The sequence below is a fragment of the Epargyreus clarus genome, unplaced genomic scaffold (assembly GCF_041222505.1).
Source record: "Epargyreus clarus isolate Ecla_fem2 unplaced genomic scaffold, WU_Ecla_fem_2.2 ptg000021l, whole genome shotgun sequence".
Lineage (NCBI taxonomy): Eukaryota > Metazoa > Arthropoda > Insecta > Lepidoptera > Hesperiidae > Epargyreus > Epargyreus clarus.
In genome coordinates, this window is record NW_027332228.1 from 14,058,149 (window position 1) to 14,073,969 (window position 15,821).

The following is a 15,821-nucleotide window of genomic DNA, read 5'->3' on the forward strand; positions in this document are numbered from 1 at the left end:
ACCAGCGATCTTTTCTATTCGCAGTTCGCAAAAAATAATGTCAAGGTAGCATGTAATCGTTTAATTAACTTTAGAATATAGACTCATCAGTTATGTATATTCTACGTCGGTATAATACGTCCACGTAATCTATGTTGTGATGCTTACTGTCTCTATCTAGCTACAGAATATTATATAATGCCTCTCTTTCTGATGCCATGTGCAACACCGATTGGTGTGAAGTTGAATCATCGGTAGAACATTTCTGATAAGCGATTTATATTAAAATATCTAAATATTTATGCTAAAATGCATGGAACTTCATTAGACATTGAAAAATAATTTGTTGTTTATCTAGCTGTAGCTAGATTTCGTAGCTATTTAAAGTGTTTTTCAATAATGGCTGTTTTTCTGTTCACAAGAAAAGTGTGCATTCATATTTTCGCGGTATCTACTTAATTAACTTCTGGCAGTGTGTTCGTCTCTCATTGGCTAACCTTCCACCAATCACCGCCTTCCATCTGTCTGCGTAACGCTACGTCATACGACAATCGCTTTAATTTTTGTCTCTTTCGCACCTACTAAATTTTCAATAAACTATTTCGCTGGTGAATGTCGCTATCCTTTTCGGGCATGGTTATTTTGAACTAGTGAGAGAGGAAAAGGAAATTTTCAACGTAACGAGCTTGGGCGATGAAATAATAGTGCATTCGCCAAATTTTGAAGTTATTCGTGGCCGGTTCTTTGTAAGCGACGGTGGTTGTGTAAATCAAAATGCAGTGTTTAGTTTTGGCAATTGTCAGCTTGCTGGCAATTTATTCAGTAAATTGTGATGTGTATTTTGATGAAAAGTTCCCCGATGGTAAGTAGTATTTTGCTTTACGTTACGTTCGAACAATTATTGACTGGGCGGTTCAAGAACCGGCTTGCCGCGTGTTATCGATTTTTGGGACGCCGGTTTTAAGTTTAAGGATATTTATAGCTAAGAAATGTCTTTTTTATTATAGATTCGTGGGAATCCAACTGGGTGTACAGTGAGCACCCGGGCAAAGAATTCGGCAAGTTTAAGTTGACTGCTGGAAAGTTCTTCAACGACCCACAAGAAGATAAAGGTAACTTCCCTTTCTATTTTTTCTAGTAACTACGTTACTCAAGTTTTAAATCAAATTACGCAAAATGACATCGCTTAACTTTAGAAACACTCTCCTCATATAAGTCACTTCATATAAGTTCCTTTTATAATAATATCTTTTTTCTTCGTAGTTAAAACGTAAGCAAATCGCAATTGCTTTTGCAATAGTGTCTTAGTAGTATTTGAGATTTCTGATTTCCTAGTAAGAATTTTTATGATTCTATCATACTTATCAGTAGTATCAGTACCACAGATATGTATCTAATCAGTATTAATTAAACCTTAAATTATCAGGTCTGAAGACATCTGAAGATGCGAGGTTCTACGCCCTGTCTCGCAAATTCAAGCCCTTCTCCAACGAAGGCAAGCCCATGGTTATCCAGTTTTCAGTCAAGCACGAACAGGACATTGACTGTGGGGGCGGTTATGTGAAAATCTTTGACTGCAAGCTCGAACAGAAGGACATGCATGGAGAGAGTCCCTATGAAATTATGTTTGGTCCTGACATCTGCGGTCCTGGTACCAAGAAAGTAAGTATATTCTTACTAAGTTTGTTTATTGCCCTTATCTGGTCAGTCTGTGGTAAGTCAGACATAAATGAATTATTGTATCATCCTTAAAAGTAACAATTCTCTAAGAATTTTTAATAAACTCCTTTGTTATAACGGAAATCCAATTGGTTGTAATATGGACATAAAAGGGTCGTACATGTGAAATATTTCATGTGAACTGTTAGATCAAGTAAAGTAAATACCAGTTTGCCAAGAAAAAATACCTTATAACTCATGAGTAACTCATATATTCATATTATAAGATAAAGATTCACTGTAGGTTTTGATTAAAAATATTATATTGGAGGCAGTATTAAGATGATGCATATTTTACCATATTTAGTGAACAAGTTAAGTCATAAAAGTCATATGTTTGAGAATTTTCACAAACATTCACTGTTAGCCATTTAAAATTCCACATCGCTATCAAGTGGATGAGAGAACCTGTTTTGCAAGAGCCATTATGTCATGTGTGATAAAACAAGTGGGCACGTCTACTATACCAAATTCATAATGATGTAATTTATATTTTGCATAATATTTCTTACAACAATTTGGTTTTTTTTATTACAACTGGTAAACCATACTTAACTTTACAAATTTTCTTGAAGTGGCGGTGCCTCCAAAGTCTAACAACAAAGTGTTCTGCCACCTCATTTACAATTCCTACGATAATTCCTAATTCTTCCCAATTCAGTAAATTATAATGCCTATTGATAATTTTATGTCATAAAGTAACTTTCAATCAATATAAAGTACAAAAAAAATATTCAAAGATACTCAAACAATACTTGTCAATAGATTTTAAATAATACAGGTTTAATATATTTCTTGAATAGGCAACAACAGTTTTATATGTATTTAAACATTGCGTGCCCCACACAATACATTTAATGGCTGTAGATGCTATCATTAATAATGGATATTTTTACATTGCTCTCTCATATTCAATAAAATGTTTTCCACAAAGTATTGTCAAACAGGTAGATAATGTTGAATAAAATGTTTTGTTTTATTGCTTTGTGGGTTTCTCGTTTTCTTTACTTTTCTGAACTCTTGGTAGAACTTTAAATTCTAAGTAAATAATTATATTGATTCCATGCGAAAAAATTGAAATGTGAGATTTTATTATTTATGATTAAAATATAAATTTGAAACCTTAACAAATTGGTAATATTTATTCATTAGAAAAACAATTACATGTGAATCATTTTTGCGATAAAAATATTAAAACTTATTTCATTTCGTTGAATTAATGGGAAATTGAAATTATTGGATTTTTTTGTTAAAAAATATATTTCACAAAATGTAAAAAAATTGCATTTCTAAAGTTTATTTTTAACTAAAAATCACTTAGCAAGTCAATAAGTCTTAGTAGGGGTTTTAGTAAATTACTAATATTAGAACATGTCACCAAAAATCTTACGTACCATGTACGTGTACCATGCATATTAATTTTTACCATGTTACCATGGTACAATGTTGCTATCAAAACCCATAAAAGTTCACGATAAGATAGGGACCAGTCATGTTCATTTGTCATGAATATCCAATTAGCATTTGGTGATACACAAGAATATAAAAAGCCAGACACACACTTGACTAAACATGTTTTTCACTTTTACGTGGCCTTTTTGATACCTATGTGAATTGTTTATTCTACAATATTTTTCTAACTACGACTTTGTAAGTTCTGTAGTTATATAAATTGACCCCAGCAACTGAGTCGAGTCGATTTTTAGATATTTTTTAGGGCTTGACGTGCGTTCGAAATCGGCTTAATAATTTTCAGCTTTGTTTAGGATAAAACTAAATTTTAAATTTAATTAAATAAAACAAGTAATTTCTTATCGGCTATTAGAAAACGTGTTTGTTTGTAATTTGATTCGTTCAAGTTGATTGGTAGATTTTTTTTAATTACATACCTTAAAACAATTTGAGCATATTATTTGAAAATAATCAATTTTCGATTTCGCCATCGATACCTACATACTCAATACTCATACTTTAAAAATAATTTAAAATTGTTCTTTATTTAAAGTTAAATTAGAAAGGTCAATTATATCTGTTGAAATGATAAATGAATCTAGTTAATAATGATTAACTGATTATATTGTTGAAATGGCACTTATAACGTATTATTAAATAGTATAATTACCTAAGCAGAGATTAGTTAATTAAAACTAATGATTTTACTAATGTAATGATAACGATATGGCGTAACGATATTTTTTCCGATATTGATATTGTGGGTAACTAAATACGTTGTGAATATGGAGTCTACTTTTTTTTATCTGACCTAGTGTTGATGTATGTCTCATGACTTGACTGTCAAAGTCTGTTACTCGTATTGACATATACATACTATTAATTATTGTGCAAAGTAAGTCGAGTTTACTAATCTCATTAATACTAGTTATGTCACCAATTTTTACTGTTACGTACTTATCTAACTAGAATTGAAACAATCGCTAAGTAGTCATAATTTCAAAATTAACTACAGGTATTAAATGATAGTTATTTCAAAATGTTATCTTGTTTTAATGAAAGGAAATGTTTTAGTGATAACGAAACGTTAAAAGCACGACAAATAAAATAAAAATTATCGTCTTTCTTTACGCTAATTGTCAAGGTATATTTTATTACCATTTTTTTTTATTACATACTCCGTATCATTATAATACTTTTACCTTTACCTACTTGTAATTTAATTGCTATAAAAATGCACATTATGCTTTATTTTTCACATAAATTATTTAATGTTTTTCCTCATAATGATATACCTTGAAAAATGAGGTCCATAGGAATAAAATGTCGAAACGTAACTTTTTCGAGTATCAAAATACTAGGCTGTCATGACCAATAACCATGTTGTGCCGTTCAATCCTGGATGCAACTCAATTAATCGTAATAAAATGATATAAAAAAAATTAAAGTAACTATGAAACCATTCAATAACTATGAGCTCCTGGTCTCAGGTCCACGTGATCTTCAGCTACAAGGGCAAGAACTACCTCATCAAGAAGGATATTCGCTGCAAGGACGACGTGTACACGCACCTTTACACGCTCATCGTGAAGCCTGACAACACGTATGAAGTGCTCATCGACAATGAGAAGGTCGAGTCTGGCGACTTAGAGGCCGACTGGGACTTCCTGCCTCCTAAGAAGATCAAGGTTTGTAGTTTGTAATAATTATTTATTTCACAGTTATGTTTTTTAAAGTGTAATTCTTATGCCTCATACTTATTCTATGGTGGAAGAGTTGTATATGCGTATTTTGTCATTGCAGTACATGAATTTCGAAAACAGACCCTAAATGGGTCAGGAGTATTAAATAAACTCTATTATAAATGCTTTTCTAACAACTAATATGTAGAGAGAACACCTGACTTAATTAGTATATCGGGTCTTCAAATTGGAATAAATTTCGACTTAGTACCCCCGTAATTGAGCTACGTTTAGCACCCCTGCGTATAGCACTAAACTTCTATCATACGTAAATTTTGCTATTAGGGGCCAAACACGTCCGCTTGCTACATTATTGCAGAACCAATTGTAATTTATTTCATCAGGACCCTGAAGCCAAGAAACCGGAAGACTGGGACGACAGGCCCACCATTCCTGACCCAGAGGACACCAAGCCCGATGACTGGGAGAAGCCCGAGCACATCCCCGACCCCGATGCCACCAAGCCCGAGGATTGGGATGATGAGATGGACGGAGAGTGGGAGCCACCCATGATCGACAACCCCGAGTACAAGGGCGTTTGGGCACCTAAACAGGTAAATAATCATTGGAAAGAAAGAAAGAAAATCTCTATTTGCTAAATTGCAACCCAAAATTAAATAACAAAAAAATAAGCAGTAAATCAATTAATAAGTAATAAATTAGAAATAAATTATGAATAAATGTTAACTAAAAAAACATTAAATATCTTATTTAGATAATAAATAATAATAAGCAAAATTCATAAATAATAATTTACAGTTAATAATAAACAAAAAATGCTTTTTGCATAATCCTCACATCGGGATTTTATCAACTTTTAACTTTCGACTTTTGTTTAGTACATATCCTTATGTAGTCCTCTACAACCTCGATTTTCCAGTTCAAGTATCATATTTCTTGTTATATATCAACAAGATTATGATGTACACGCGACTTAAATTTATACTCATAGGTCAATAGTAATTTTAAAAATAGTTAGCGCCACGCTAACGCTATTGGCACAGACGTGTGATCGTATTGACGATCGTTTTCTAATGTACGGTTCATTGGCCTTCACTACCGTTACCATCCGCTAGCAATATGAATCGCAGACGTCGTAATGAGTAAAGTAAATACTTAAAAAATTATTGGTACGTATACGTAACTATGTATTTGTAGGTTTGTTCTTATATTTTGTGGGGTTAGTAACACGAAATACGGTATACTCGTAGTTTGATTAATTCTTAAAAGAAATCTGGCGGTTTTCGTTTACTTGTGTAACAATTTATTTCCTTTTGTTTCGAAGCGGATTTCGTTTGTGGCGCAAGTAATTATAAAATTCTGTAGGGATTTCAGTAGCTGAAATTTTCGTTAGTTTTTTTTTTATTTGTTTGATTACTTTTTTATTTTCTTTAACATTTAATTACTCGTTCCGGAAACTTAGACCTCGGAAACAAGAATACTAATATGACGTTTTTGTACCAAATCTATAATAATACATGTCTTTGACCATTGTACGTAGGTACATTATGTTAAATGTAGGTTTTCGTGCTAATGACTTATTAAACTATCAGTCGTACAATGAACTTATTTGGAAACTAAATTAATTCCAGATCGACAACCCAGCTTACAAGGGACCCTGGGTGCACCCAGAGATCGACAATCCAGAGTACGTATCGGACCCTAAGCTATACAAGCGAGATGAAATCTGCGCCGTCGGTTTGGACTTGTGGCAGGTCAAGTCTGGTACCATCTTCGACAACTTCCTGATCACCGATGACGCAGAGGTTGCTAAAGAACGCGGAGAGGTCATCAAGAAGACTCAAGAAGGAGAGAAGAAGATGAAGAATGAACAGGATGAAGCCGAGAGGGAGAAGGAGAAGGCGGAGAAGCCTGAAGATGATGAGGATGATGAGGATCTGGACGATGATGTCGGAGAAGCGGCGCCGGTGGTGAGTAACTCTTTATATTGAATATAACTTCACATTTCATTGAATCATTTAACTTCTTGGCTCACTACAATTCTCAGAATCTTAATTTATGATGTAAAGGAATCTTATCTAAATCTAAATATCAGTTTCTACTTATAATTTGATGGACTACATTAATTTTATTGTTTCGAGGAGATAAAATTATGTCGAAATATCTAGTTAAATTTAGAATTATCAGAAGTTACCTTTGTATTCCATTAATCTAAGTTTATATAAAAACTTTTGTAAGTTAAGTAATTTTTGTGAATGATAAGATGAAACAATTTATAACAATTTTGTTTCCTTTGTCCACAGGAGGACCACGACGAGTTGTAATCTGTGAATCGTGTGCAAAGACTTTAGTACCGGCGGGTACGTGTGTGGATGTTAAGGCAATTAGTATGGCGCGGTGCGTTAGTTCTCTCAAGTGTGATCTATTCTCTTATTTATATTACATAATACTATGTATCTATCCAGAGCACTGTGTGACACTTCGAAATATTCCAATTCTGCGCGGACGTGATCCGGGTATTTTATGCGTCCTTAGTATTCGTTTTTGTACATAGAGTGAACTGCGCTCAACGGGTTCAGCCATTCGCAATGTTAATCGTAAACGGCGGATGCCATAGCGAAGGCTGGTCTTCCATTGGATACTATCGCTTGGGCAAGGATTAAGCGATTGTGCAGTAGTTTAAGCGACAATATGGTAGCCTACGCAACTATCGCTCAACGTTAGTAGCCAATGGGTGGTCAACCTTAGATATACAATGACGTAAGTGCAAATACCATGCAACTGAAAATGAATTTGAATAAGGCATATTGCCTACAAAATCAGGAATTGAAAGTACAGCCATCTAGCGAAATTTACGTAAATTAAACGAGTACGAGTTGATTTTGTCAATTTTTTTGCACTTGCGTCATTGTAGCACTAAAGTTGCGACTGTGAAAGTATGTTATGTATTGCCGTGTGGTGTCGGTCTTGAATAGCACCACTCCCTCTCTTCCCGTGGATGTCGTAGGAGGCGACTAAGGGATTGTATCCAGGGGATGGGCAGCAGCATCTCTCTGTGAAATTCTCCACCTACTGCGGCCTCAAACACACTCGGCCAAACGCAGTGACTGTCGATGTCTATGTTAATATGTGTATTTGGATGGAAACATGAACTGACGGAACGACGAATCGATGAATCGAGGGGCCGGCGGACCAATGGATTAGTGAAACGGCGGACTGACAGAACGATGAGTAGATTGGCTGACGGTCTGAAGGACTGAAGGATCGACGGTCCGATGGATTAATCTATCGTAGCTCAAGGGACCGATGGACCGGTGGTTTGATGGACTGACGGACCGACGAATCGACGGACCGCTGGACCGATGGACAATTGGATTGACGAATCAATGGACCGATAGTCTGCTGTTAGACTAACAGACCGACGAATCGACGAACCGATGGACCGACGGACTGATGGATCGACGAATCGACGGATGGATGGTCCGACGGACTGATGGACCGACGGATCGACGGACCGCTGGACCGACGGACCAATGGATTGACGAATCGATGGACCGATAGTCTGATGGTAGACTAACGGACTGACGAATCGACAAACCGATGGACCGACGGACTGATGGACCGACGAATCGATGGACCGACAGTCCGATGGACTGACAGGCCGACGAATCGACGAACCGCTGGACCGACGGGCCAATGGATTGACGAATCGATGGACTGATAGACGATAGACTAACGGACCGATGAATCGACGAACCGATGGATCGACGGACTGATGGACCGACGAATCGATGGACCGACAGTCAGGTGGACTGAAGGACGACGGTTCGATGAACTGACGTAAAGACGATCCAAAGGACCGATGAACTAAAGTTCTGATGGACGGATGGACCGATGAATCGACGGACTGATGGATCGACGAATCCTTGAACCAATGGTCCGATGGATTACCAAATCGATGAATCGAATACGTTAAGCGAGTAGAGAGAAAAGTATCTCGACTTCTAGTATCCGCGTTTACCGTTTACATGGCGAGTGTGCATGACTCATAGGTTATCTTAGATACTGTCGCGGCACTGTGTGTCGCGGGCGAATGGTGTCGTGGTGACGTTACAATGTTGGTTGGACAAGGCTTGTGATTTGAGACCCGCTCGACATTGTAACGTCATCACGGAAGACGGATGAGTTCTCACTTTAAGTTGTGTAATGAGTCTGATTAAAATTAATATATAATTAAGCTGTGTTTTATTTTGTTTTCTCATAGGAGAGGTTGAAATCCAGGGTGTTTTTCTTTTTATTTGGGTTATATGATAATAATAAGTGATTGTTTTTTATGAAACAAAGGGGAGTAACTGATGGTTATGAATTTAGTACTTAATATTTTTTACCTATTTCTGCTTAATAACAGCAGTGTTAAGCGCTGCGGTGTTCTGGTTTGAAGGGTGTGGTAAGGGAGACATAGTTTTCCAAGGCGTTCAAGTTTCTCAGGGATACGGCGCATCGTGACCAAGATGCATATGAAGGTAGCGATTTGGTAGCAACTATTGATTACAAAAAAAAACTCCATTCATTTGCCCAGTCTCTTCTCACTGGATAGGTGACCGGCCGTCCTGATGTCAGAATGACCGGTCACCTTAAAAAGTAGTTTATTTTTTTTTAATCGAAGGTATCAACTATTTAACGATTAGTTTTATAGGTAGCAAGTTTTAGCAATTATTTCGATGTAAAATCTGGGTAGTGACCGTTCATTCTGACGGTCACGGCGCATCTTTGGCAGATCTCTGGTTGGAATTATCCTGTCTGGGGTTGATTACAGATGTCCATGGCAGTAGCCACTTACCATCAGGTGGAATGCAAGCTCGTCTGCTACTCCTGTATTATTATAAAAAAACTAATAACAATAATCATTATTATATTTGAGAATATCCAAGGATATATTGTTAGCACGATCCGTATGTCAGGGGTAAAATGCAAAATAATATAATTTTACTTGAAATACATTTTATTGTGTATCACATAATGCTGAATAGATATCCAAAGAAGGCCATGTAAGTATCCATCACACTGGGGGTTGTAGGTTGTGTAGTTGGAGTTGCTGTAGGGGGTTGAGTGGTCACCTGATCGATATGCACTATCCACTGGGGACCTGATAACATTTTAATTAATTAGTACTCCACATTAACAAATAAATGACAATGTCTGTTCACACGTAATGACACGACAGTCTGCAAGTTGTGACGTGTGAATAGCTTTACTGCGGTTTGTGAGCGAGGCGGGTCTCATGTCTCATACGAGGTGTTACTTGCCATTGCGATGTAGGGCAACAATCAACACTATTGCTTTCCTCGCCAAAATGTGAATAAAACATTTGCATATAAATTTGCCCGCCTACGCAGTTGCGTTGTGACTTTGTGCTACGTGTAAATAAGAGGTTAATTGTATTGTGGAAGTTTTCGACAACTTAAGAGACGGCGCCACTGATAGTCTGAAATCTAAAACTCTAAGTTTTCTACCTATCTTACAGAGATAGCGCCACTAGTATTTTGGAATCTGAAGTTTTCTAAATATTTTACAAATTTACAAGCGAAACTTTGGTTTTCAAACCCAGTTTCGTGGACCGCCACTATCCAGACATGATACCTCATCTGTACGGAGTACTTCCTTGTATTTATAATTTGACGTTAATTGAAAAGGACCACACCCACATAAATATAGTTTACCCATAAATTCAATTAGAAAATTCAATGATTTTTTTTTTATAACAGGAGTAGCAGACGAGCATGCAGTCCACCTGATGGTAAGTGGCTACTGCCACCTATGGACGTCTGTAATCAACCCCAGATAGGATTAAATATTTCTACCTGAGGTTGCCCACAGATGCGCCGCTACCCCTGAGGACTAAGCTGAAACGCCTCGGAAAAGTCTGTCTCCCTTACCGCACCCTTCAAAACGGAACATACCAGCGCCTAACACTGCTGTTATTAGGCAAAAAATAGGTGTGGCAGTGGTGCCACCGGAGTCGAACCACAGAGGGTTCTACCATCTTCAAACTATTATGAAACTACTATTAACAAACTATAATCACCAACTAGTATACATAATATACTAGTTGGTCCTTATAGAGAATATCATGTGAAAATTTAATTCAATAAAAAAGATTTATCTACACAGAATGTTTTGCTTTTAATTTTACTGGTTACATTTTATCAAAGTTGGCGAACTATTAGTTTTAATAATTACCTGATTAAATAAATTTAGTACATAATGCTTATGTATCTACATGTCTCTATTTATTTTTTATCTCGCTTAGTAAAGGTATTAATTAATATACATGTCAGTTAAAAACTTGTTATCATTTACTTTTTTGACACCATATTAAACGTGCAACAAATATTTGATGTGTGTTATAAACGGTGTGGTCTGAAGTAGTTCCAGCTCCACATGTATCATTAGGTTAAGTTTAACATTGTAAGAACCATTTTTTTAATAGATGTATGTTATGGAGTTTCTTTCGCCGCTTCTTCTCCACCTTGTGAAGTGATGGTAGTTGTATTGACATTCAAAAAGTCCTCTCTAAGGAACCCAATTTGAATAAAAAAAAAATGATTTGATTTATGTTTAATTATCGTGGTGATTATTGTAGGACAAGTAGAGTCAATAAAAAGGATTTGATCAAATGGAAACTACGAATAAGTTCATATCCAAAACATTAGTTATATTTCTTATGAAACAACACTTTTTTAAAATTTAAAAATTACAATTGGTGTTTTTTATAAATGTAACCATTCAAGGCTTACAAATCTTTCTTCGCTATAACTGAGGTACTTCTTTTTTCATAATTTCACTGTAAAAAAATTACAGACGAATTGAAAACTTCTCGATATTAATAAATAATGCAATAAAAATTAAATATTTTCTAATTAGAATAAATTATACATTTACCTATTTCTTGTATCTTTGTCTGTTTTAATCTAATGCATTTTATCTACTAAATTACAAATAATTAACACGGTATGATGAAAATATAATTACAGGTCTATTCAACAAATATTATCCAGGATCAACCCAGAATTAATAGTTAGCACAAATTAATGTTTTTAATGTATATTATTATTCTAGTATGAAGATTATTTCCAGATAAATGGAGGAATTTTATAAAGTTAAAAATTATAAGCTTAAATAAAATAAGTAGCACTATACTTACTGAAGTCTTCCATTACTGAAACAAGTAAAAAATATATAAAAAAAAATTTAGGAAAAAAAATGCTACAAACATTGCATTTAAAACGAGCTTATACATTTTTTTATTTTTTAATAAATAATGTTAAACTGTTAACAGACGTGCTAGATTGATCCTACCACTGGAACTATATAATAATCGTTCGTCTTGTCGCTGGTGCTTACAACTGCATGAAATGACTAAATTAGGACAATTCATTCGATTAGATATCGGTATGTGTTAGTAGCTTCGTCTTCCTGCATTCATGATATCCTAGTTCCATATAATGCAGAAATGCAGGATAATAATTATTTTATAGGTACTTACATGTTTCAAACAACTTTAGCTTTTCTTTCTTAGGGTTCTTTGGAGGCGGCGTAGACGTCGGCTTTCTTCTCTGCCTTATCAGTTTCAGTAATTCTATGCAAGGTTCTGGAGCGGCAGCCACTGAAATAAAAATTATAGGAATATTAAAAAAAATGACCAAAAAAAAAGGTAATACGTATCAGTTTTAGACAGGTTTAGCACGTTGAATAGTCTTAAATCAATCGAAAATCTTAAATCAATCGAGCAATTTATTAAATTTAGAAAATATATTTTTGATTACCTTGGTGATCTGCAACTAGACTCAAAATCTGAAGAAAAAACATGAATAATTAACATTAATATTAATATGTATGTGTAGCTCATTATGATTATTTTTCGGTGAGATACCTTCAATAATTGTTATGATAATTTAATAAGTATTTAAACTAATATTCCTTTGTAATTAATTTGACGCGGAAAACATGAACAAAATGAGTCAAAAAATCGGGAAGTAAATTCTTCCTCAATTAAGATTTACTTTTGAATAACTTACCACGCTTACAAAGAACAATGAGAGAAAAAACTTAGAACGCTGCATGTTTTCACGACACCTATTCACTAATATAATAATATCATTTACAATGTATGGTTCTTTTATACAAAAAAGGAGTTACGGTGGATTTTACGCGAAAATTTGTCACAAAGAGTGTTTTGTATTTGCTTTCCTTGACGTACAGAAACGTCTTGAAAAGAATTTTTAAAAGTCCCTGGTAAGGGTAAAATAACAATACAAGTACAAATACTTACTTGAAGTACTTTAAACGAACCTTTTTTTTTTTTTACAATTGCCTTGAAGTTCCGTTCCTTTTTAAATTCGAATATGGCTGATTTGTATTGGATAATATGCAATTTTGTATGTTTTATTGTAGTAGCACCTGCATGCAGTCTATTTGATGGTAAGTGGCAACTGCTCACCATGGACATCTATATCAACCCCAGAAGTCCTACTTGCGGTTGCCTTTAGGTACTACTTCTCAGGACTCAATTGACGCGCGTCATAAAAGTGCCTTCTCCATAATACGTGTATGCCTTTTAAGAACAGCTGATGTTTTAGGCAAAAGGTGTAGCGGTGGTGTCAAGTAAGTTAAACCACGAAAATAGAACCTTTTGTTAAATGATAATCCAATACTAAATTACCTTTGCTTACTTTGAAGGTGGCAGAACCCTTTGTGGTTCGACTCCGGCGGTACCACCGCCACACCTATTTATGCCTAATCACAGCAGTGTTACGCGCTGCTGTGTTCCGTTTTGAAGGGTGTGGTAAGGGAGACATACCTACTTCCGACGCGTTCCAGCTTAGTCCTCAAGGGTAGCAGTGCATCTGGGGTTGATTACAGATGTCCATGGGCGGCAGTAGCCACTTACCATCAGGTAGACTGCATGCTCGTCTGCTACTCCTATATTAAAAAAAAAACCTACTATGTTTGTACGAATACACGTTATACATTTATTTGTACATTAACTCTGTACGACCTTTGGTAGTGTTAATGATATTCCTCATTATCATTACAAAATGACGTCTACCAAATATAAAATATGGATAGAAACAAAGGCTGTATGGAAATTCAAAAAACATATGCATGTTTTGATGCGCCACGCGGCACTTCAAATACTATGACGCAATTCAGTATGTAGGTACTAACTAATATATTATTATTAATAAGCATTTTAGTAAAGATCTTAGTGTGATTATGTTTCAAACAAAAAAATAGGTAGCTAATATCAAAATAATTAAAATACAAATATTTGCACATAAGTATTGGAAGCTAAGATCTTTAAATTCCCGGCTTCCAAACCTCTACCAGGCAGTGATAGCCTGGTGGTTAAGAAACTCGGCCTCTCGATCGAGGAGTCCGAGGTTGAAATCTCAGGCACGCACCTCTGATTTTTCAAAGTTATGTGTGTATTAGAAATTAATTATCACTTGCTAAACGGTGAAGGAAAACATCGTGAGGAAACCTGCATACCTGAGAGATTTATAAAAACATCTCAAAGGTATGTGAAGTCTACCAATACGCACTTGGCCAGCGCGGTGGACTATGGGATAATCCTTCTCATAATGAGAGGAGACCCGTGCCCAGCAGTGGGACAGTAATGGGTTTGATGATGATGATTGGAAGCTAAGATCTCTAAATTCCCGGCCTTCAAACCTCAACCAGTTTTGATGGGAGTTCTGTGCTCAGCGAATGGATAGGGAAAGATTTTTAGTTAATATCTTAACACTTTTGTGCTCTCCAAGGTATAGTAGTTTACGAAATTTTATTGACACTGCATCAGTTTTGTATAATTTTGTTAATAACTTGCTGTTCGCCAGAACCACAGAGCTACAGGCGTTATAACATAGTTTTTCTGAATTCATACCACTTTCGTATGCTTTTTTTTTGTTTTAGAAGACGGTATACTCGTCGACTTTTTTTCCTCTTTCTTGCCTCCGTGCCGCGTATTTTGTTACATTGTTGTACCTAAGAGATCTTATCACGCGAGACTTTCTTTAGTTTATTTTAGTCTACTTTGTTAACGCTAGAACGAGTAACAGCGGCTTTGTTGCACCCACCCTTGATATTATGAACATTTTCACTTTTGCTGCCTTTTTACGTGTTTATACAATGTTATGCTCTACGAAATACGGACCACATTTGAGTATTCGTACGTTTTTGAATAGTAAGTATGGAGGTGTAGCTCTAATGTAGGGTGATAACGAGTAATGTCAACAATTCTATGAATCTCACCCCGCCTCACCCTGGATATCCGGTGTCAAAAGATGTCGGCTCGTTTGTCTACAAATGTAGTACAAAAAATGAGGGAGCTTGGCAGCGAGCTTTGAAACATGAACTACTTATTTACGTAAGTACACAGGTATTTTATTTCAGACTTTGTATTGTATAGGGTTTTTATCTTTTTCTCTGTGTTGTAAGAGTTAAACATAGATTAATAAACACTCCTAACAAGAAAATGTAACAAGTTTTGACAATTGAAATTGTCACTTTCATCTATTTTGGTGTTTGAAAAATATTTAAAATATGTAGTTTTTAGATCATTTACGAATGAAACGATATGTCTTAGCATTTTTTTTCTTCGATTTCGTGTTTTTGCACCACTTAACTGCACATGTCGGCATTGTTCCATGACATGACAGTCATCAAATGGCTGACGCATTTGTTAGCCGTTTAAGCCATAATGGCTTCAATCAATCAATTACAAGGCGGTGATATATCTTTACTTATCTATGGAGTTAAAGTAGGTATTTTTGAAATGAAGTAGAAATTAAATAATTTGAACTTTGATCTTCATTTTATTTTTACATAAATAGTAAAATAAAGGAAACACTTAATGCTTAAGAATTTCATATAAAACCGAGGTTCTACCTGGGGAATAACTAATGT

The 15,821-nt window shown here is 35.3% G+C and overlaps 2 protein-coding genes across 2 annotated transcripts; one reads left to right on the plus strand and one right to left on the minus strand.

Moving 5' to 3' along the window:
* Positions 1 to 679: 679 nt before the first annotated feature.
* On the plus strand, positions 680 to 9,090 carry Crt (calreticulin). The gene is made up of 7 exons (XM_073084400.1): positions 680 to 841; positions 987 to 1,091; positions 1,406 to 1,641; positions 4,641 to 4,838; positions 5,237 to 5,446; positions 6,485 to 6,823; positions 7,157 to 9,090. The coding sequence occupies exons 1-7, from the start codon at positions 754 to 756 to the stop codon at positions 7,175 to 7,177; spliced, it is 1,197 nt and encodes a 398-aa protein (XP_072940501.1). The 5' UTR covers positions 680 to 753; the 3' UTR covers positions 7,178 to 9,090.
* A 744-nt stretch (positions 9,091 to 9,834) lies between these two features.
* LOC140750823 (uncharacterized) lies at positions 9,835 to 13,081 on the minus strand. The gene is made up of 5 exons (XM_073084549.1): positions 12,932 to 13,081; positions 12,680 to 12,707; positions 12,400 to 12,519; positions 12,058 to 12,072; positions 9,835 to 9,999 (listed from the first exon to the last, which is right to left on the minus strand). The coding sequence occupies exons 1-5, from the start codon at positions 12,974 to 12,976 to the stop codon at positions 9,866 to 9,868; spliced, it is 342 nt and encodes a 113-aa protein (XP_072940650.1). The 5' UTR covers positions 12,977 to 13,081; the 3' UTR covers positions 9,835 to 9,865.
* Positions 13,082 to 15,821: the final 2,740 nt, after the last annotated feature.

What these genes read in the sequence shown, in the direction of transcription:
- Crt (XM_073084400.1), top strand. Translation starts at nt 754, where the DNA reads ATGCAGTGTTTAGTTTTGGCAATTGTCAGCTTGCTGGCAATTTATTCA. An exon ending in GCGGTCCTGGTACCAAGAAA is followed by an intron (nt 1,642 to 4,640) that starts GTAAGTATATTC and finishes TCCTGGTCTCAG; the next exon opens with GTCCACGTGATCTTCAGCTA. An exon ending in TGCCTCCTAAGAAGATCAAG is followed by an intron (nt 4,839 to 5,236) that starts GTTTGTAGTTTG and finishes TTATTTCATCAG; the next exon opens with GACCCTGAAGCCAAGAAACC.
- LOC140750823 (XM_073084549.1), bottom strand. Translation starts at nt 12,976, where the DNA reads ATGCAGCGTTCTAAGTTTTTTCTCTCATTGTTCTTTGTAAGCGTG. An exon ending in CATTGTTCTTTGTAAGCGTG is followed by an intron (nt 12,708 to 12,931) that starts GTAAGTTATTCA and finishes TTTTTTCTTCAG; the next exon opens with ATTTTGAGTCTAGTTGCAGA. An exon ending in TCTAGTTGCAGATCACCAAG is followed by an intron (nt 12,520 to 12,679) that starts GTAATCAAAAAT and finishes TTTTTATTTCAG; the next exon opens with TGGCTGCCGCTCCAGAACCT.